Source organism: Pterocles gutturalis, unplaced genomic scaffold (genome assembly GCF_000699245.1).
Source record: "Pterocles gutturalis isolate BGI_N339 unplaced genomic scaffold, ASM69924v1 scaffold44083, whole genome shotgun sequence".
Lineage (NCBI taxonomy): Eukaryota > Metazoa > Chordata > Aves > Pterocliformes > Pteroclidae > Pterocles > Pterocles gutturalis.
In genome coordinates, this window is record NW_010119640.1 from 20398 (window position 1) to 44183 (window position 23786).

At 37.5% G+C, this 23786-nt stretch overlaps 1 protein-coding gene across 1 annotated transcript in view; it reads left to right on the plus strand.

The window, feature by feature from the left end:
- The window catches only part of LRGUK (leucine-rich repeats and guanylate kinase domain containing), a 24933-nt gene extending 1645 nt beyond the window's left edge, over window positions 1-23288 (plus strand). The window contains exons 3-13 of the mRNA XM_010076625.1: window positions 477-558; window positions 1633-1733; window positions 2244-2325; window positions 4730-4854; window positions 8216-8359; window positions 10886-10966; window positions 12389-12475; window positions 14330-14436; window positions 18627-18746; window positions 21932-22028; window positions 23139-23288. Coding sequence (XP_010074927.1) covers window positions 477-558; window positions 1633-1733; window positions 2244-2325; window positions 4730-4854; window positions 8216-8359; window positions 10886-10966; window positions 12389-12475; window positions 14330-14436; window positions 18627-18746; window positions 21932-22028; window positions 23139-23288 — 1176 coding nt within the window. The remainder of the gene's footprint in view (window positions 1-476; window positions 559-1632; window positions 1734-2243; window positions 2326-4729; window positions 4855-8215; window positions 8360-10885; window positions 10967-12388; window positions 12476-14329; window positions 14437-18626; window positions 18747-21931; window positions 22029-23138) is intronic.
- Window positions 23289-23786: the final 498 nt, after the last annotated feature.

The window sequence follows — 23786 nt, forward strand, 5'->3', positions numbered from 1 at the left end:
CCTGCTGACAACTGCCGTAACGGTATTGTATTTTTTTTCACTTAGCAACAGCAGTAAGATTTTTTCCTTGCCCAATCTTCAGGTGTGAAAATGTATCTTCCTGCTTCAGCCAGCTGGAGGAAAAAATAGAGGAACATGCTAAACACCTGAGAATGCTGCATTCATTCTCCCTTCGGAAAGTTAAAATGGTTGTGTCTTTTTCCAGATTACTTGTTGCCGCTCCCTTTTCTATGAAGCCCTGTTTTTCTGGCATTTTTCCTAGCTAGAGCTATCTCTCCTGGTTGTGTTTTAAAGTCTTCTTTTAACATTTTCTCCATTCATGGCTCGTCTAACATCACTTTCTGTAGATGTAATCCTGTTCTGACACATCAGACCTTTGGGCACCTCCTCAATGTCTGCTGCTACTGTGTATCTCTCGGGAGCGTGGGTGAGGTTATACAGCAAGTTATTAAAGTCTCTTTGCTTTATTTTTCCAGGGTCATGAGTTAAGTGACATTAACATTCTCTCCAGCTATGTTCACCTACAGAGGCTGGATCTTTCATATAATAAAATTAATGGTATGTAGTAAATACACTAGTAAATTCTTGGGTTGTGAAATCATTTAAGATGAGAAATCCACTGTACCATGTAGGTTTAATATCACAAAGCCTGGTCTACGTTTTAATGGTGTAACTACTCCATCCCTACAGACCGAGGTGATGGCTAGGTCTTCTTGAGAATGATGTATGGACTGTTCAGACAGCATATGCTTGTCAGCGAGAGCATGGAGATTATTGTCCAGTTTATTATCCAGAGATAAAATGCAAGCAAGCATGTCAGTACAAGATTAAGGTTGAGATTTTACATGTCATAATATTTAAAGTTATGTCTGGTACAGTTTTCCCAGCCTTGGGCTTTCCTTTGTCAAGGTTTCCCATTAGTGACAAAATGTAAAAAAATATATCCTGGATTTAGAAAGGTAACAAATGGAGACTGGGGTAAAGTCCATCATCTTCTGTTCCTGCCCTCTCCCTTGTACTCCCCGACACACTTTTTTAATTTAACATCAAAAGGAATAAGCAGTGATGGGCAACCTGTTGCATTATTTATTGGAAGTTTATTTCACTTTGGGTGCTGGGGTCCAATAATAGGAGCACTTTTGTAAGGTGGCACTTCTCTGTTCTCATTTTACTCACAGTTTGTGAAGGCTAGGTCTGAACAGAGCCAGGACTTTTCCATAGTAACTAGCCATTTAGCCTTCAGTAGTGGCCTAAACACTTTCCTCCACTAATTAATCACTTCGGACAGAGGTAGTCTCTCTGTTATCCCAGAGGTAGCTAGAATATAAAACTATATTCTGGTTTACAGACAAATCAGTTGATGTAATGGAAATGTAAATAAATAAAATATTTATAATAATTTATAAAATAAATAAAATAAATATTTATTCTTTTCGGTTTGGAAACCACCTTTTTTTCTAGTCAAAGGTGTTAATATATCTGATTTCTGCATTTCAAACATTGCTTTCTGAATGTGTAACTACAAATTGATTCTTGGTTGCTATTCGACATAATTATCGCGTTTTGACATGATGACCTCTGCATTTACCTATGCATTTATGTACAGGTTTTGACATTTTGTTTTGGTACTAGATCTTTCTTGTGTTGGTCACATGCCTCACTTACTACAACTCAATGCTTCCAACAATGACTTGACTACATATTTCAATTTTAAACCACCTAAAAATCTCAAGGTAAGTTGCAAAAAGAATCCATTTTATAGGTTTATGTTCAAAACGGTTTTCTAAATATAATTCAGACATTGTACTTGGACATGTACAAAAGCAATTTTTTATGCCTTCCTTATTATTCGTTCTTACCTCCTTTGACATTTAAATAACTTTTCCAAATGTTTGTTGCCCACTTTAGGTTATAAAAAGCAGGAGGTTGTTTTGAAATATGACCTTCATGTGTTTCTCTGTCTTCTCTGTTAGTTTTTTTAAATATGAATGCATAATTACAGAACCATGAATGATAATGTTGTTGGAAGGAAGTATAGTTTTGGAAGTTCCCAAAATGTGAATTCTATGTGTCATAAAAAAGACCCTTTCTGTTTATGTCCCAATCTTAATATTAATTATAATTTTCTTTCTTCCACACCCTTGATCTCAAGTTTAATGTAGCAGCCATTTAGTTTCACAAGACAGCTGTAACTGCTAAAGAAAAAAAAAAAAAAGTAACTTTCTGTCTCCTTTTTACTTTAGGAAGTAGATTTCTCAAACAATCAAATACCTAAAATGCAAGATTTGTCAGCATACCAGTCACTTACTAAACTCTTACTGGATTGTATCCTTTGTGGGAACTTGAATGGAAGAAAAGTTACTTGTTTGCTTCCTGACCAGCTATTTGCTTCAAACAGATCTTTGTTTTCTTTGTAGTTTTCCTTCATGTCAGTTTTGTCTTTAGATTAAATACTGTAATTCTGGTGGTGAAACTGATCTTCATTTACTTAGAGAAAGTACACCTTCCATGCTCTCACTGGGGTACCCAGTTTGTGGGATTAGAAGCATTGTTCTGGCAGGAATCAGATAAACATCAACCTGCAAATTGTGGTTTGGTTTTTTGGTGGGTTTTTTTTGGTTTTTTTTTTGTTTTGTTTTGTTTTTTTGGTTTTTTTTCATTATTTACTTCTCCAAGACTGTCCATAGTACTCCCTAAAGACTCTCTAACACTTTTCTGAAAGATCTTCTGGAGTTTCACATTGACATGGTGCCTTCCTTACAATTGCTTCCCAAGGCTCTTGAACCTTTCCTCGTTGCCTCATAAATTGTACCTTGATTTTCTGCTCTCTCAAAAGGAGAAGACAGCGAGCTGTTGCGTTTTTTTTTTTTCTCTGTCTCTTGTCCTCGTAGTAGCCCATTACCAAACAATATTAATACAATGCCTTTTTCATGTAGGAGCAGATAAAGCATTTGCAGGGCATCCAAGTTACATTATTCACCCATTTTACAAGGTGTGCAGGTGACATGATTCTTGTCAGAAAATGGCATTGAGACACTATCCTTTTGCAATTCTAATTTTCCATCTCCGAGCAGAAACCACATGGCAAAATGAAAAGGAAAAAAAAAAAAAAAGATCAGAGATTTGTATTGTGGATCTGAATCGGTATTTTTTCATTTGGTTTCAATGCAGCAGTGTGCTGTCTTCAATTTCTTCATTTGCCAATGCAGATGCCATTGAAATGGGGAGAAAAACTGTTTCATGCATATAATTGCAACAGGACCCTCTGAACTAGAGGAAAATTAGTGCAGAATTTAGAAGTGCAGCATTTAGAATAGCCAAGTGGCATGGTTCCTAACCCATGTCAAGCACTCCTCGCCGAAGACATGGCAGACAAAACAAGCTGTTCTTCGTAATCGTAAATGAAAATATTACATTCAGTATCCTGCAGGAGCAGAAATTCTTGGCATGTATTTCTCATTGACAGTAACCAAGCATTTCTTACCAGATTTAAGTGAATTATAATGCAGATGGTAAGGTCACTGTAATTTTTTTTTTTTCCGACAGGTGCACACACCTGACAGGTTTATAAATGAGTTTTCAAGGAGGAAACTGCCCAAACCAGAAAGGGAGACAGCTTGGACAATAATATCTGACAAAGCATTACAGTGAGTCACTGAAAGACTAAAACTTCTTGTATCAGTTTTTAGTGCTGAGCAATTTGCTGCCTTGTATTGATGCTTTTGGCTTAAACAATATTTTTTCCTCACCAAAACTTTTCCTTCTCAGTTGAAAGAGAAGCAGTCCCATTTTGTATGAAAATCAATCAATATCTCTCAAATATCGATGCCCGTGGATGGTTTTGGTTTCGTTTCTAAAATGACAGAGGCAGCCTAGTGTGAGGTCCTACGAAAAGATAAATCTGCTTGTGAACTCCATCTCTCCTCCTAGTCCTGTGAGTGTAGAACTTGAGCGTACAATTAAGTCCCTGTGTAGGAATGCAGTTAAGAAAAGATAATTAGGTCACAGCTATTAAAGAGTATTCTCTTGGTCCTGGCTAAGCTTACATTTTCTTTGGTTACAATATCATTCAGACTGAGAGAAAAAAAAAAAATCCTGATAATTGGTCCAGTGCCTGGTAAGACTAGAAACTATGAAAATTCACTTGCCCTTCTCTACAGGCAGAATTCATTCTCTCAAGTCGATTAAAAATGTTTTCTTCTGTGATTACCTAAAGGCATTTCTCTGTGTCTTGCATTTTCTGGCACTTTTTTTTTTTTTAATTTCTATTCCTTAGGTTTTTATGTACCTAGTTCCAGCTGGGACACTTACAACTCAGGTACCTCTGCAGGTCATCCAGCTGTAAGAAAGCGATCCGAGGTGGCTTGCTGTCAAAAGAAACATGCTTGGTTTAAAGAATCTAGTTAGTTCTGTTGCTGCTGAAGTTTGCTGAGAGGAATCCTAACTATTTTACTGCTGCTTTTGAGTTTAATGTTAATTTAAAATACACTTTCCCCTTTCAGTACAGATGGCCGATATAGAACAAAAAAGAAAAAGCCAAGCAGGGAAGCAATAAGTTCCAGAGTAGGGGTGGGTATGAGCAGCTGGGATTTTAATCTCCTTAGCATGAAGTATTTGATATCCATCTCCCCATAGCATAAAATTCAGCTCCATTGGCTCATTTAGCTACTAATTATTGCTAAAGTTTTGTGTTCAGTTCTTTTCCTTAAATGCAAAAACCTCTGTGTAGTTAATAACATAGAGGAGATAAGAGGACTGGAGAAGTGTCGCAGTCTGACTCATCTGAGTTTGTCACACAACAGGCTCGTTGCGATCAGTGGCCTTGAGAACTTACCTATCAAAATACTCAACCTGGTAAGAAAGAAGTAATTCTAGTTGTTTTCCTGTTTGTCTTTTATCAATATATTCATGCATTAATAAATGTGAAGGGAATTACGTTACACATATCTTGGAAAAATTGTTATGTAATACTGGGCACGTTATTTTATTAACTCAGAATCATCAAATGATATAGGCTAGAAGGGAGCTGTGAAGGGCATCTGATCCAGCTGGGTTTTGAATTTCTCCAGAGATATTTTGCATTTGCTCTGGGTAGGTTTTGTTGTTGCTTAGATGATGTATAAGAAGATATGCAAATCCCACAATGCAAACAATGATTATTTTATTTTTTAAAAGTACATTTCTTCATGAAGTTGTGTTCATGATAGCAGTGAGCTAGGACAGGAGAGGAAAAAGCGAGGACTGAGAAGCCTGCATTCATTTTAGAAAACAAGTTGAGTATTCAAATTGTATTATTAAAGGATCTTTGTTTAATTTTTAAGGATTTGGGAGCTTTATATTGCCAGCTTTGCATCATGATATCTAGGGTATATTTGTTTAAATAAACCATTTCTAGGTTGTATTTCTAGATGCTTTGGTGGGATTTATCTTATCTGGCTTCAGATTCCTGCCGTGTAGACAACTGCACGTGAGCTAGTTGTTCTCTGCTGCCTCAAAAGTCCTCAGAGAGAAATGAACACTTAAAATACTTCATTATTCTGATCCAGCTGCTGACATCTGCATTAACACAAGACGCTTCAGGCCTTGAAAGTGTCTGTTTCTCTCTGTTGGTTACAAAGATAGCCAAGGATAACCAGCCCAGTTATAGACCTCTTTCTATCAACACATACACATGTTTGCATGCATCTTGCTCTTTTGCATTTATCTCAGTGTTCCTCAGTTCCACGCTCGTAAAACACCCTTAATAATACCAATGATTTTTTCTAAATAATTTCACAATACTTAATAAGGAGCCATCAATACAGAGGTTGCGCAGAAACACAAGCAAAACCTATTTTTAATACAATTTGGTTTCTATCAAACACATCAGTCTACTTCTTAATAGGTTTTACTTTGTAATAATAATTTTAATAGTACTTAATGGGATTTTAAAAATGAATACTAAAAGACTATACATAGAAATATGTTCGAATTTGCTGCATTCATTTTAAGCACATACATCAATATTTTAGGTAAAGTGAATTAATCCCATATGAAGAATAGAAATATTCTTTCCCAATCCTTTTAAAATTTTAAAGATTTTTCTTCTGTTCTGCAGTAATTGATATAGAAAAGAGTAACTAAAGTCTGTACCCATCAAGGCCTGATTGGCCCTTCTACTTATTACTGCTTTGATATTCAGGAAAGGTCTTCAGATTTAAAAGTGGAGAGTAGTATGTTTTGAATAATATATTCAAGTAGCGTTCAATAACATGTTTTTAATATATTTCAAATATATAATATCTTCAGTAGCTTTCAGATATGCCCTTAGTGGCAATAAAACTGAATTTTGTCTAATTTTTTAGTGGATAAGATTAACTCAGATTTGCAGAATCGTGCCTAAAAGTTCTGAAATGAACTATAGGATATGACCATCTAAGCTGGCAAGAAGATCTTTTCTCTAAATTCTTTCTTCAGGGAGAACTCCAGTGACTCGCTCGCCCATTGTGTGCACTGGTTTCCTTGTCTGTTAAAAGATCTAATAATAAATCTGTTAGTAATGGTTATCAGCCCTGCGAAATGTTGTGGAGGTTGTGTTAACAACGCAGCTTATTAATATGAACGTGTTCTTCAGTTGTGCTTCTTCCATGCTGATATGATTATTTATACAACCGCTTGTCTTTTTTAATTAGCAAAGTCGATAGTCATGTGGAAATTATGTAAATAGACAGATTTTAGCATAGCATTTTCTTTTCTAATTAGAACAAAATGTGGCTCTTTTTTTTTCTTTTTTTTTTTTTTTTTCATGGAAGCAGTTATCCCCTCTCTTCCCATTGATTCAGCTTTCTTTTCCATTTTCCCTTGAGCTTTTTAAGTTGAAAGAAGGTCTGAAGTTTTGGAAGAAAGGCTTCAAAACCTGTAAATACTGCCTAGATGTACCAAAAAGCATTTATTCTGCTTAAGTTTGAAAAAAAAAAAAAAAAAAAAAAAAAGTGGAGCTCTAATGAACTGGACTCTTAGGAATTGCAAAAAAACCCCCAAAACTATGCAGAAATCCCTTTTGTTCACAGAATTTTAGGTGCACCTCTTGCATAGCATTTTGGGACTAGAGCTTGAAGCTGTATGTATTAAACAGAGGTCTAACGAAGAACAGGAAGAGAAGAGAGAGCCTCCATGCTATTAATAACCTAATTAAACATTTAAAAGTCAGGAAAAATGTCAAGGACAAACAACTGGATTACCATTAGAGTCTGCTGGCTTATTTATTTCAATAGTTCCTAAATATTTATTAATAGAATATGAGGCTTCCAAGCTTTCAGCACAAGGTGATGCTGATGGAAAAATAGAACTCGCAAGGTTATACAGAAAGAATTACGTGGAGAGGCCATCTGGGTACGTGTGGCCGTTGGGACAAAGACGAGGACAGAACCGAGCCTGTTACACCTATTTGGAGTTCAGAGCAGAAACGAGGATATGATTTGTGAGGCCCTGAGAAATGAAACCAACTGGTGTCCGGTGATAAATGTAGGTCTTCTGTCCTGTACCTTGTTTGGAAGGAATTGAAAACAATGATAGTTCTGAGCTCTCAGGAGCTTGGGTCATTTCTTGTATTAGGATGTGGATGAACTTACTGTAAGGCAGGTTTGGTTGATTTTTTTTTTTTTTTTAATTTTTATCTTTAACATTTCTGTGTGTGCTGTCACTGACAGTAAATAAAGTCTGCCTTCACTTAGTATTCATTAAGATAAGCTTGTGCATCCTAGAGATGCCTGTAGTCCAAAGAAGACAATACTTTTATTATTCTACCTTAATATTTTCATTATTTATTCAGTAATCATAAGTGTAAATATAACCATGATTACAGAGGGAAATTCTATGTATTTATGTATATATATTCTAGACTTCTATGTGCATATATATTTTCAAAAGTTTGAGTTGGATAGTGACAAGTGTATCCCTTAGCCAGGATCAGCTTTAAAAGCTCTTTTTATTGCTCTTGTCTCTCACTGCTGTTCAAGGTGAGTTGAAGAGAAGTTAATCAGAAGATGATTCTTTTTTCCTTGAGCAGTACGGAAAGCTGTAATGTGTCATCTCAGGATGAACACAGGGCTAATGTATAAAAGGCCTATTTGTAATAGGATTCTTAGTAATAAAGCGAACTCTCTTCTTCTTCAAAAATGTTGTTTTCCAGCTGTAGAACTTTATCAACACTTTATATACTTTCATTTCTTTGCAGAGCGCTAACCAGATTGAGAAGATAACTGGGTTGGACAGCTTGAAAACTCTGCAGAAGCTGGACCTATCTACGAATAAAATAACTAGTCTAGAAGGCTTGGAGGAACACGATCTGCTAGAGGTGATCAACCTAGAGAATAACCAGGTAGCGTACCTAACATTGATCATGGCTTTTTCTACGAACACATAATGTATTTTTTTTTTCCTAAAATTCAATCCCTTTAAAACTTAATAAAAAAAAAATCTTACAACACTGCAAGAAATGAATATTAGAGAAGGTGAGGTTTTTTCCTTTGGTGTTTCACTCCAGTACTGTTTCACGTGTTGATCAGTAGTGTACTCCTCGGTCCTTATTTTCTACGAACGCATAATGTATTTTTTTTTTTTCCTAAAATTCAATCCCTTTAAAACTTAATAAAAAAAAAAAATCTTACAACACTGCAAGAAATTAATATTAGAGAAGGTGAGGTTTTTTCCTTTGGTGTTTCACTCCAGTACTGTTTCACGTGTTGATCAGTAGTGTACTCCTCGGTCCTTATTTAATATCTCTGGATGGGTTTGTCTTTTTGTAGGTATCACTTCTGTAGTATTTAGTGCTCGCATACTTAAAGAACTAACAGCACTCCCCTGAGTGGATAAGACAGGGATGAAGATGCAGCTTTTTCAGCTTGATTATTCTTGAGGATCTTTACTTACATCCCAGCTTTTCTACTGCCAGGCCTCAGGAGGGTTTGCTAATATATTTCAGCCCAATTTTATGACCACAGATTCTTCTGAGCTCTCAGCTGGAAACTTCCTGTAAGGCAGAACTGCATGTACTCTATTATAAAATGGCTTTTGTTATGCAGCAGAATTTTCACTGGAAGTACAATGATACAATCCAACTCATTTGTATTTGAATTCTGAAACCCAAGCCATAGATACAGAATATCAATAGATATTGAACTTCCAGGGTTCTTAACTGAAAAGACCGTCAATTCATGAATCATTTTGACATCAAAGACAGATCTGCATGTGAAAAAAAAATCTTAAAAAATAAGAAATAACAATATAAACCAGGAATTGAACACTTACTGTCATTTTTCCCCACTTGGAAGATACATTTATGGGATTTAATTCAAGACACTGAATTCTTTTTTTCACACTGTGTTCAGGTTGACATTTAAAGGTACATCAATTGCACAAGACAGGAAACTAACAGTACGGTTGCCGTTAACATTAATAACACCACTTCCATCGCCTCAAATAGTTTCCACTGTTCTTTATAGCATGCAAAAGCTATTAATTTTACCTCATCAAAATTTGCCTCTTTTAATGATGTTATTGGAACTGTTTAGTGAGTCACGATTTTTTGAACATTTCCTTCTGAAGAATAATTTCAAGAGAATTATAATTAATTAACACAGAAAGACCCAAGTTGCTTCGCCTCACTACCACCCAGAATGATCTTAAAGGCTTGATTTTTTTTTCAAAACTGGGCACAATAGGTTTATCTGCAACCTATATCTCTCCTATATGTGTTCAGTGTTTTTCAAATGTTGACAGTTGGCATTCTATGATTTATTTAGGAAATCCACCCAAATGACATCTAACTTGGTCAAAACTGTTCCGTGGTGGGCTGCTTGTTATCCCAATATCCCAATCCCTATACTGGAAGGCTAGGGTTGAGTTTTGGTTTTAGGCACTTTACATAAGCTGAGTATAAGTTAGGGATAGAATCGGATTATCCCAAAATGAATACTGGATAGGCTAGGGTTGAGTTTTGGTTTTAGGCACTTTACATAAGCTGAGTATAAGTTAGGGATAGAATCTGAAGTCTTCTAGGTTCAATCTTTCAGCAATGGAGGAAAAACAGGTATTCTTACACGGCAATTCATCCCAACCTGCCATGGACCAGATGACCTCTGGAACTGCCTCTCTCCACTGATTACAGGGTGAGGTGAATGACTGATTTGGGCTAACTTCACAGACGGCTAAAACGAGGTGACGTGAATTCCATTTGACCCATTTTGTTTTAATGGAGAGCATTGCAACTGTTCTCTCAGGGCCTAGCACGAGTGCCTCTAGCGTGACTTTGCTTTGGGCACACAAACTCTGATAAATCTCACGTAACTTCTAACACTTACCTGATGTGCCTGAGTGCAGCCAACCCAGATTTTCTTTGTGGATAGATGAGACCATAAGTGGGATGCATCACCCTCTGGACACAGACAGCCAAGGACAACGACGCTGACGCTTTTCAGTCAAGTGCTGCAAGTTAGGTACAATGAACTTGAGCTCCAGTGAAACACTCTTCTTGGAAGGATTTTTTTTTTACTAGTCAACTGAAGCACAAATATAACTGCAGAATTGCTTCACTTAAGCACATCAGCCACATAAAAGCTAAATGCGCTAGGGCTTGACATTTGAAAGAACTGGAAAAATGCAGGTGGTTTGAAATTGCTGTCTGTATTATATTGCTTCTCCAGCTACCATCCAAGTTGTCTGCCTTTTGTGACTACAAGTGCCTTATTGAATGCAGTTAACATGTATACCCATTTTGTGAGTATAATGATTTTTTTTTTTTATGTCCAGATTTTAAGAGCAGGGATTAAAAGACTTCTTTTTTCCCCCCATAGTTGTCATGGATTCTGTTGCTGCTGATTTATGCTCTGTTTCTGTCACTAATTAGATTGCTGAGCTGCGTGAACTTGAATATATTGAAAACCTGCCTCTCCTCAGAGTTTTAAATCTTTTAAAAAATCCTGTACAGGTAAGAAAGAACTAAAGAGGAAGACAGAAATAAGAACTGCTGGTTTGGATCACACCAGAATTCATTTAGCCTCTGTTTCTCTGAGAGTGGCCAGGTCATTTCAGGGAACAAGTACAAGAAATTATTAGTGGTTTCCCTGGCATGGTTACCCACCTTTGTCTGGCAACTTTGTCTGAACCAAAGCTGCATATGAATCATGATGTTTAATATCTGTGTAATAAATCCATGAATTTAAATAATTCCATTTGTGAATCCATTTATGCATTTGTACTCACGTATACTGTGATTTTTACTTGGGAAAAGATTCCCTTTTTGTTTGCGTTGAAGGTCTGTACTCGATTGTTCCTGGGAAAAGCTCAAAGGAACTTAATAGTACCCCTTTTAAAATCACGTATTTCTGGAATCTGTATCTTCTTTTCTTCTTTAGGATTTACTCAGTTCTCATTTATGACTCCCATAATGTTCCTCAATTAATGGACTAAACATCCATTATATCAACAACAATGACATTCATAAAATATCAGAAATTCTGACTTTGACACCTCATTTGTAATTTGTCCTGAGTGATCAAAGATGGTTTCTATCCTGGATTTTGTGATATCTAAATTATGTTTGGATCTTACAGTGATTTCCAAAGTCAGAGAGAAGAAAAATGTGTAGGGTTTAACTTCTCCTTCCTGTAATTGCCAATTTTGTGTTGGCTTTTGTGAGAATGGCCTGTCATGGTGCACCATGAAATTAGCATGAAAAAATACCTAAAATAGGCTGCCCCTGACCCTCCATAATCTGAAGGCTTTCTACGGTTTAGATGTCCTTCCCCTAAGCAAAGTCTTCTCCTATTCCTTTCAATTACTCTTTTAAAAACTTATACATGCAACAACCATCTTAAGACAGCTGTCTGAATTTCAGTGGTTTAAAAGGACCTTACTGGTTTTAGAATGAAGAAGCTTCATGAACTCGTCAGTGTCAGCTTTTTAATTTAATTTTTAATTATTCTTTTTTATTGTCTCAGACTTAAATTTGGCATCATATATGCCTTTATCATCAAATCCTCTTTTAAAGTTCCTACAGTACTGCTAAGGCTAGAAGTATTAACCATAGTTTATCACATAAACCCAGGACAGATAAGGCTTTTGGTTCTCCAGCAGTTTTTCTTGGTGTTTGTAAGATGATGATTTTTAAATTCCCATTGTGACATTTTGAACGATGTATAGCAGACTTTTGAAGAACTATTAACTTTTGTTGCAGAAGCTAAGCTTGTGGTTGGGGGGGTCAGTTTGTACAGTGTATTGACATCCTTCAGGGCAAAAAGCTTTTTCTGTTGCAATGTATTAAGGCCAATTTAATTTTGACTGATTGAAATGAAATATTAGATTGATGAAGTTAAGTACTTTATGGCAAAGTGGAAACTTTCTCCTTCAGGAGCAAACAGATTATTGGCTCTTGGTGATTTTCATGTTGCTCCAACTAACGGAGCTGGATCTCAAGAAGATTTCAGTGGAAGAAAAGGTATGTAAAAGTCATATAAATCTGGAATTTTTCTAAAGAAATAATATGAAAAACTGTGCATGCAATTGTAGCTTTGTAGTCATTTGGGTGTGACATATCTCCCATGTTTCAGCCCCCAAGGTAGGGTACAAATTCAGATACTTTTGCTTTTAAATCCGGATATGTATCTACAGAATTTCTGGAGCAGCTGTGATAAGTAAAAATGCAAAATTTACCTAAATGTTTTGTTCAGTGAATAAATTTAGTTAGCAGCTGTTGTTACTGAGCTAGTGAATCTAAACAGGCAACTACGTTCATTAAATACTCTGAAGGTAGTAACCACTGTGCTACTTCTAAAATACCATTGTTGGGGTGTTTTTTTAGTGACGCTTACAGCAAAGTGAATTCTGAAAGTTATAATGATGCTTATTTCCCATTCTACTCCGTACAGCTTTCACTGTCAAATCTTCTCCCAAAAAATAACTGCTCAGACTGCTTACAGTAATTTTCTGTTGTAATAGAAACCTTTTCCTCTGGTGCTGCTGTTACTGTGATTTGGTTGCTGCGTGTAGCATTTGGGCCCAAGCCATGCTCGAACTGTTAGGATTAACAGCTGCCAATGGGGGTTGGATTTCAGGGAATTATCCTTTAAAAATGATCCTTACAGGAAATTCATCACTCTTAATGTCAGCTGCATAAATATTAGGGTTCTTGTTTAATGCCAGGATCTTTCTATCATGAACACAGAGAAGGGATGATACCAGAGTGTAAGTTACCCCACCTACCCGAGATGTTGATCTCGTTCTGTCTTATGTGGCAGTCTGTTTTCCTCCCAATAAAATCCTGAATATATTAAATAATTTTTTCCTTCTCTATAGACTGAAAATGTAAGCCTGGGTGACTGGTTTAGACTAGCATTTAACTTTTTGATGATTAAAGTTATTTTAGAAAAATAGAATCATAGAATCCCAAAATGGTTTGGGTTGGAAGGGACCTTAAAGATCATCCAGCTCCACCCCCCTGCCATGGGCAGGGACACCTCCCACTAGCCCAGGTTGCCCAAAGCCTCATCCAGCCTGGCCTTGAACCCCTCCAGGGATGGGGGCATCCATAACTTCCCTGGGAATCCTCTCATGTTATTTTAGGACATCTACTCTAGCTTCATAAATTCTGTTGTCAAACTGAATTTGGAGGCAGCAGCTCGTCTGTCTCACTAACCCACAAGTGGGATATACAGTATCGGCTGGTTGATGTTTGATGATCTCCATGAAATGACTCAGTAGTTCTTAACCTGTATCTGAGTGGGTTGGATTATTAATACCAAAAAATATACAGCTTAATAGTGGTCAGTACCCTCAGCAGAGCTTCCAACAGAATGAATGGAGGGAATCCTTGGAGTTTGAGTGCTCTTCCTCCCACGAAAGACAGAAATGCATTGTCAGGAGAAAAGTGGAGTTTGTTTACTTTGTTAATGCCCATTCTGTTCTTCTGATGAATAAATGAATGGCTTTAGTCCCTAAGGGTTTTAGTTTGGCACCTTCCACCAGCACTGAGAGGATGCAAATTAATGGATAATTAAAACCTAAGCAAAATTACTTTGCATCTTATGCGGCATCCTGTTTTCTTTCCAGTAAAAGGTTGATTCTATTAAAGATGGTGAGCTACGTCTGGCTGCCTTCCATCCATCTATCAAATTGTGCTTAAATCTCCTAAAAAAGATTTATGTAGCGAAGCACTCACAGACAAGCCAAATACAAAGACTGACCCTCATAAATACGAAACCATCATTATTCACAGTGATCCGCGAAGCATATTGCAGCTGGAAGCAATTCCATCACTGCTCTTCTTTCTTTTGTCCCTAAACTGTGGAAACAGGTTGCTGCTGTGAATAAATATGATCCTCCTCCAGAAGTTGTTGCTGCTAAAGATCATATGACTCATGTCACGAATAGCATGCTGCAGACCCAGAGAATCTTTGACAGGTAAGCTCACCTCCACTTCACATCTGCTCCTGAGGGTGGCACTCAAGTAAAGCAGAATATGTTGTCATAGTTAGAAGGACATTTTTCTGTCCCTTTCCAACCTCTAAATGAATCCAGCAAAGAGGAGAAGTTCCATAATATTCTGTTAGCAGGCTGGAAATTAGGCAAATCTTATTCGGTTGAAATTGATTATGAAATGAAGTTAGTCATTCACCTCTGAAGTCTGAGACAGATTGTCCACAGCTCCGTTTCTTTTAAACAATCTGTTGAAACAGATGGCCATGTGCACCATAAATGAAAGATGGAAAATTTCCATCAGTACCCAAAGGCAATTTAAAAATCTCTAGAGGGAGAAGAGAGCCGTGTAAAACATTTCTTCCTATTCTGCTTACTCCTTCTCTTCACACTGTTGGCATCCCATTGTGAAGCAAAATGGCTTTATTTTGTGGCTGTGGGGTACTTTTTATATTCATAAGGTGAAATTTTCAAGTTTGTATTTAGGGAATTCCAGCTCCTGCCTTTGGGAGGAGATGATGCTGACTGCCACTTAAAAAACAGAAGGGAGAGGCAAATCAATGCACTTTTTCCTGTGTTGCCATTGCCGTGCCAGGTGACTTCTGTCAGTCTCATTTCTCATCTAGAAAATGGAAATGGCCATACTGTGCTGCTCTGCAGATGCGTTATGATATTTGCTTGATGAATGCTTGGAAAAGTCTTTGACAGACACTGATGGAAGATACTATGAAATATAGGTGATTTATTATTATATTGGCTACAGTGGGCACTGAGATCGACTTTTGTGCCCTTCACCCTGTTTTAGCACCATTTTGGACATCTTAATTCATAACTGATTTAAGATCCATGATTTAGTATCTCAGAAATTTATATTTTTACAATATCTTTATTGGGAGTCTTATATTTTCTGTGATTGTCGATGAAAGACAGGAGCCGTCCCAGTGGTGATGCTAGCTCTGAGAATTCTTAGCAGCCTATTAAAAAAAAAAAAAAAAAAAAAAAAGACCCAAAGATTTATTTACTGTTTTGCAGGGTTAGAGATTTCTTTAAAAAGAAAAAAAAATAAAAAAAAAAAGAGCACAATTGTTTTACCTAAAGGCATGGATTTCATCCAATGCAGACATAGGCTCTATTCAAATATTTGTTTACTGGATTGTGTGTGTGTGTCTTCATTGCTGGAAAGAAACCATTCTGTCTTCTGTTGGAGGTATTGTATACACAAACATATAAACAGGCAGACCAGCATTTATGGTACTGACCAAAATTGTTAATGGTGCTTTGAATGTTTGCCCGTGCTCAGCTGGAAAGCACACAACGCAGTCATTAATGAAATTTTCCTAATGATGATGTGTTATGGTCTTCTCGACTAGAAAATGCTTATTGGAACCAGATTGGTAGAGTTCATTTACATCTATATTTTTAAAGGAGATTGTAATTAATTCTTCTTTAGTAACATCTCTATTAAAAATCAAACCTGAAAACAAAGCAAAAAGTTACATTGTCGCATACTCTGCAGCCAGGAAACATTAGCATTAAGTTTCTTATGCTCTTCCCTCTCTGTGTGCAGTGTGATTCTATCTTTAATTACATGGTAACACACCACTGAACAATATGATGTGTATTTTTCCCCTGTTATAAACGCTTGTGACATTTAAAAAGGCAGCTTGGTCGTAGTTATAACGGCTACGTGGGGAGCAGAAATTTAATAACAGAGGGTTCTTCAGTCTGGTGGGCAGGTACACGATGAGACTTGGTATCTGGCTATTGAGGATAAATTCATTCAGAGGAGAAATAGAGCATGATTATTTTTAACAATGAAGGTAATTAACCATCAGAACAATTTACCAAGGGTACCAAAAATTCTCCACAAGTGGAACGTTTTTAATTAAAATACGCTCTGACGGAACCCCAGGTATCAGGCTTGAAACAAGAACTGACTCAGGGAAATCCTGTAGCCAGTGTGATGGGGGGAGTCTGACTTGGATGATCACAGTAGTCCCTTCTGGCTTTAAAATCTGTTAATCTTGCACAGCAGTGTATTACTGTACTCACCAAAGACAAAGAAAGTTGAAAGCTGCACATTAAATGAGGTGAGAACTCTTTACAAGATACTCTTACAAGTCGTAGGAAAACCATAACTTTGAGTTTATCTTTTGAGAACTAGTAAGTGGTGATGGAATGAGAGATAATATGGAAATGTTCTCCGTGTTCTTCTGATGAAATAATAAATCCGAGGAATGTGAGGATATGAGGAATGTGAGCAATGGAAATTTAAGGGAATTTGAATTCCAAGTATGATCATGTCAAGTCGTTATATGTGGTATCATTACTGGATAGAATGCCTCCTTGTAAAAGCAAAGATGACAGTGGAATTCTGCAGTTTGCAAGCATGGAACAGGTTCTGTGCATGGAGAAAGAACATATTTAAACTGTTGAAGATAAGGGTTCTGTCTTCACGGACCTCCTTTGACATTGTTATTCACGAAGGGCATGACCTTGAGCAAGAATAAGACCCTTTTTGCTATATCTTGATAACTTTTGAGTCTCTAGGCACTAAGAATGTTTCATGGAATTCCCATCTTTGAAATAAAATTTATAATAATGCACTTGTAATATCCACAGCTGTCACGTGTCTTGGGATCACCTTGTCTTAAACTGGTCTTTTCCATACCGCAAATGTCAGAAAAAGGAAAGACAATCTGATCACCTTTAAATAATCAAGAGGGGAGGAAGATATTTCTTGAATTGAAGAGGATGTCACGACCGAACAGATTCAGATAGGGATTTTTCAAATGTATTTTTACCCTCTCCAGTATTTTAATGTATTGTGCTAATAAGCTTATTGTGCTAATATTGTCTAATGTTTTCTAAATGTCACCAATTGGTGCAGGAATTAAAAAAAAAATCCTTAAATCTCTCAAGGGCTTTGCTACTGTCCTGCTTTAAAACAGTTTAAAGGATGGAACACTGAGCCAGGATCTGGGTTCGTTTCACAGTTTAGTAACAGGACATATGTACAGGCTCGACCCAGTGTCTTGATTTGTTAGTTGTACCTGTTATTTCTTCTGTGAGGATAGGAGAATTAGGAGACTGAATTGCATTATTACTTAGTGCTTCTGAAGCATCAAGTTCCATTTTCTACAAATCATCTGGTAGAAAATAGAGCTGGTTTGCTGAACCTAGGAGTAAAGCCATTACTTTGAAATCTTGTTCCTCAACTAACGAGAGTTAGTTCATTGTAAGAGAAAAGGTAAAAGAAATACACTTTGTTTTCAGGAATTTCTTTTCAACCGTTATAAATCCCATTAAATGGAAGCTTAACCCACTTTAAAATTTGAATTTAGTTAAAGCTATTTATTAGTTAAAAGTGAGTTTGAAATGATTTCAACTATTTCTGACATATTATCAAGTGGGATAATCTTAAGATCTGTCTGAGATTAAAAAATGAGAGTCCAAAGTTGCATTCCATTTTTAGCTAAATAAATTGCTGGGCACTCAAAAGCACAAAAATATGATTCATTCTAGTGTTTACAGCTGGAAGTGGAAATTTGAGGATCTAACCATCTGCTCAGCATGGAGAAAATGCAGGGCTTTGTATTTTTGCAGCACTTTGGGTTCTTTTATTGTAACATTATTTGTGTTCAGCGGAGTTTAAGGATCTGAGTGTTTTTCATTGTATCGAACTGAAGAGTTCTTTACAAATTTCCACCTTCATCTGGCAAGGCCATGGAAGTCAGCAAGATTACGTACAGGAGTGTGTAAAGGTTTGTAGGACTGAGTCCAGGTTCATGCTACGCTTCTTATCCTCATCATTAAAATATTACCCTCGCCTCAATAAACCTGGAAACCTCTTAAACAAACCCCAGCAACAGCAGAACTGCAGAGGGACCTTTAGAAAATGCTATAAATGGGAAAAGATTATAGTAGACGTAACATTATTCCTTTCACAAAAGAGACCCAGGGGTCTTTAATGCAGCATTTTGTGCTATTTTTATGTTTAGAACATATCAAACCGAGCGCACACTTCTCCTGATTTTCGTCTAAACTGCGAATGGTGCGATAGACAGATGAGATTAGTTGAAACGATGATGAAATCTCGGCAGAAGCTTGATACGAAGTTGCTAAAGATTTCAGTTGTAGGTAATATAATGGCTCCTTGTTTTCTTTTCTTGTAGCACTTTACCTAGTCTTGATGCTCCCTACCCCATGCTGGTATTAGTTGGCCCCCTAGCCTGCGGTAAGAGAGAGCTTACCCATAAGATCTGCAGACAGTTCAACAATTTCTTCAGATACGGGTAAGTTTGCTCCGTCAATTTAAAAGAACGCCAAGTGATCAAGGCTGGAATTGCTGCTGGTTTGCCTTTTTTTTTTTTTTTTTTTTTTTAAGAAGTTAAAGACAACCAATAAATGTTCATTGCTATATACATTTTATCTCTTCCCAGGGCTTGATTGCCTGAAGTCATCAAACACTTCTTGAAAAGAAAAGCTATTTCAATTATCATGTTCTTTTCAAAGGTGAACAGCAAACAAACAAACCAAAATATGTCCTTTAATGCTCTTTTTTTATTGATCTGTTCTATCATCTATGCTCACTAATGCCCCTCAACCTAAGCATCTGTTCAGATATGTGTGCATTTCTCTTAATTTTTATAATGTACCTGCATATAACCACATTAGCATGCATGTGCAGACTGCTTCCAGAAGCTAGGAAAGGAAGCAAGTGCGATTGCTGGACCAGTTTATTATCCTGTGAGTAGTGTTATCAAAGCAAATGGCACCTTTCAGACTTCACCACCTGCTGGGAGGAGTAATTCTCCCAATCTGAAAGGCCTGAATTATGATCCTTACCGTCTTGGGCTCCCTGGGTGTTTATAGGAGAGAAACTCTCTCTTTCCAAGGGAGATTCAGCCTTTGTCAATCGCTTCCCTGACATACCCACCTGTTTTCAGTGCACTGTAGATAGTAAGTCTGGCTAAGTTCGATCACCACTATCTGGTACCTAAATTTAGGTGGTGCAAGCTGTCCATCCCTTCCATTCTTCACAGTATCTGACTTTTATAGGTCCTGTAGCACATTCCCTTCGGCACTGGTCCGTATTCCTGTTATATTGTCATAGAATCACAGACGGTTTGGGTTGGAAGGGACCTTAAAGCCCATCCAGTGCCACCCCCTGCCATGGGCAGGGACACCTCCCACTAGCCCAGGTTGCCCAAAGCCTCATCCAGCCTGGCCTTGAACCCCTCCAGGGATGGGGCATCCACAGCTTCTCTGGGCACCCTGGGCCACTGCCTCACCCCCCGCACAGGAAAACATTTCTTCCCAAGATCTCATCTCCATCTCCCCTCTTCCAGCTCAAACCCGTTCCCTCGTCCTGTCCCTGCACCCCCTGATCCAGAGCCCCCCCAGCTCTCCTGTAGCCCCCTTTCAGCACTGGAAGGTGCTGGAAGGTCTCCCCGGAGCCTTCTCTTCTCCAGGCTGCACACCCCCAACTCTCTCAGCCTGTCCTTGGACAGGAGGTGCTCCCTCTGTCTCTCCTCTATTTTCTCCATTTTTCTATTACATGAATTTATTCCTTTTTAAGTGGATTTTGGCCATAGTTTCACATGTAGAGCATTTTCCCCTATAGGACCTGGGTGTCTCTTTGTGCACTCTTAGGTACTGAACTGCTGAGTTGTAAGAAAGGACCATGGAGAATGATCCCTTGGAGTTCTTAGCATCCCAGGACCACATTCTGCGTGTCGATGTGATGCTAGTAGTAGCCTTCTTCTCTATCATAATACACCACGGTGAAAAATCCTCTATGGATTTCTGTCTGCTCTGTACTCCGATTATAGCCACTTGCTGGATTAGATCATTAAACTGGCAAGTTGCAAGGTCATTGTAAGCAAAAAAATCTGTGAAGGCTATGATACTGGAAAAATGACTTTTTGCCTTTCTGTAAAGCTACTACTATGTTTGGAAAGACTAGATTGGAAATTACAAACTAATTGAATGCCAACTGAAATTTTCCAAGCATTATGTGTGTTTTTTTTTTTTTAAGAGCATTGCTTTTATACTGTGTGTTTTGTTTCCTAAAAGTTTTATGCATGAAGGGAGGGGGGGAAAAAAAAGGGAGAGACGGAATCTTAACAAAGCAGAAAATTACAACCATAAAGCAAAGTTGTATTTTAATTATTCAGATGAGATTTAAGCAATTTTATGGCTTATACTTTTAAATTTCAAACATTCCACTCGTTAAAAATGTATTTTATGCAAGATACTCGGGGTGTTTGAATGTAAACATGGCCTTGCAATTAAAAAGGGTTGTAATGTTTAAAGGTATTTCAAAAAAATAAAGGGAAATTGGACCCTCAAACCATCTGGCTAGTGCTCAGAAATGGCCTTTTAAAGCTGGATATGTTCATAATATCTTGAAGAAAATCAGGCCTTTGAAGTGAAATTTTACAGAGTCCACGTGTAGCACACTGTTCTCATTTGCTACGGCTTGCTGATAAAAAAAGTGGCACCTTCTAATGCCGGGAGAGTTAAGATCTGTCAAGCTCTGCATTACAGACTGAACTCCTTAATGCCTTATAACCCAGCTACCTTGAATAAATGAACAGAAATGGCCTGGTAGGTGGTATACTAGTAGGTGGTATTTTTTTTTTTTTTTTTTGATGGATTTTCCAGGACAATCCAGCAGAAGTCAAATATTTAAAATATTTTCAGTGTGAATCAATGCCAAAGCTCATCATCACACTTTTGTTCCTCTTATCCTACAATGTAAAAATTAAAACCAAACCCAAAGCAGAAACAAGTCACAAAATATAATTTCCTAAGATAGAACATGAGATGCTGCATACTTTAGTCTAGAAGTGCTACATGCATTGACTTAGCTGGGTTCTTGTGGTTTGTTTTTTTTTCTTTTTCCCCAGTGTTTCATCCTGGTTGTAAGCTCACGTATCTGAGGTTTATCCTATTGTCCTTACGTGGTGGCAGGCAATTCCTTTTCCTGCCTTGTATCCCACTTACCTCCCTAGTTTCAGGATTGTTTCTTCCCTTACTATTAGGGATCTATTTAAAGATTGGTCTTTATATCTCTTTCTTAACCTCACAGTTCAGCCTAACTCCTAGTCTCCAATTCCATATTTAGAATTCTACTTTATATCATCCACAAACTGACATAACTGGAAAAAAATGGTTCCATCATTTCTCTACTACAGGGTGCTGTGACAGCCTCAGTTCGGGCTACCCTGGGTTGGGGGCGATTTATAGCCCAAATGTAATGTTACACTTAAACTTTTTTTTTTGTATTTATGCGTTAATCTTTCAAATATGCGGCATTAGTGGTATGATTTGCACCTCTTTATATTTCTCATATTTCTTCTCTTCTTAAAAATAAGATGATTTGTAGTATTTTCCCTTCCCTCCCCCTCCTATTCCATAGCTGCTTCTATGATTGAAAACAGGTTATTTCTTTATTATACCATATATCTTCCAGTCCTTGTCACACTACCAGGGCAGCTTACTTTGGTGAAGAAAACAGACTTGATTACTATTTCGTTTCTCAAGAAGAATTTGACAAAATGGTGAACACGGTAAGTAGCTGACTAGTATCCTATACCTACTTCTTACACCTAGAGTAAGCTCAACTTTTCTGTCCAGGTCTAATTTTTTTTTTTTAATCTTAAGTTTGTGTCTCTGTGTGCATGCTTATTCACTCACAGTTACGTGGCTTAAGTTTATACACAGAAACCACAAATTTGTTATATATTTATGCTGTCTTTTCTTCTGTATGCATGTATAGAAATGATTAAATGAGCATAATGGTCAGGAGGAATCTTTAAACTTTATTATACTGTAGAAATAAGCTTATTTCCATATGCAAGTATATGAAAGAAAGAAAAAGTCTTGAAATAGCTGACTTTTTTTTTTTTTTCTTTTTTTCAAAATCTTCCAGGAACCCAGCAGTGAATACAGTCTTTTAAAGTTTAGCAAATTTACCCTGAAGGCATTGTGTTTCTCTCTGAAGGCAGTGTGCCTCCAGCTACTGTTTCTGATGCCTTGGGCTGCCTGCAATAAAACTTGGGCTTGAAAAGCCACAACAGAGCTCAGTATTTATACATACACAAACAGGAGAGCCAACACAGTCTTCAGCAACTGATCTGGTCCTTAATGATAACTTTCAGTAATCAAGCAGTTTAATTTTAAAAGAATATAATCTGCTTACATACTACTGGGAACCAAAGTTTGTCAGGTTTTAACATTGAAATTTCTTGGCCAATTCGACATTCTCCTTGCAGATTTGTTTCTCTCTTTTGTTTGACATCTTCTCGTTTATACGCCATAGCCATATGGTTTGATGTCATGTCAAAAGAAGGATGTTCCTTGCTTTAGATCTTGCTTTCTTTACGGAGTGAATGAATAACCAACGAAAGCTGTAACCTGTCAGCAGCTTGTTTTCAAGATAGTGGGGTTTTGTTATCCAGGAACGCTGTACAAGCCCGTACCCCGCAGGACTGGCTCTGTGCTCTTCTCTGCAGATTTTGTGCTCCCATTGGCCTCATTATCATTGATGATTTAGGCAGGGAAAAAACTTTGTAGGGAGAGAAAGCGAGGAAGTCCAGAGTGATTCTGCTCCTTTAAGGAAGTCGTTCCCCTTAAAATATTATTTCCTTTGTCATTATACCTTGTGTTTTGAATTTCAGGGGAAGTTTATAGCAACCTATAGATACAGTGGCTATTATTATGGACTTGGAAGAGACACTATAGAATCAATTGCCAGAGAAGGTCTTGCAACTTGTGTTCACCTAGAAATAGAGGTAAGGGTTACTTACTGCCTCACCATTTTTGTATGAGTCCTGGAGAGGAATTCATGCAGTTTGACTTTGTTTCAGCTGCCTACTGACACATGAGACATCCTGTGGCCTTCTGCCCAGCCCACAGCTGCTGATGGGAGATTTGAACTAGTTGGGTGGGCTGCATTATAGTCACTGGAGATATGTTTGGTCAGATGAACTACATTTTTAACTCCACTGCCTGTATCAAGTAGCTCTCCATCATCTATACGTAAACCACACCCTACACTCCCTTTATAGACACCCACATTTAGTCAGATGGCTTCTTAAAATTTCCTGATCTATTTTTTTTTTTCTTCAAGTAACCTCATCTCTGCTGTGTCAGCCTCTCAGCTTTTCATTCGTACGCTTTCCACCCATCTGAAGCTTAGAGGGGGACTTGTCTAGAGCTGTGCTCCTACTGATGACCCCTAAAAGAATGCCATGCTGGCCTGAGGCAATATTTTGGGCAGAACTGTTCAAAGATGCAATCTCTTTGAGGGATTACTTTACCTTCTC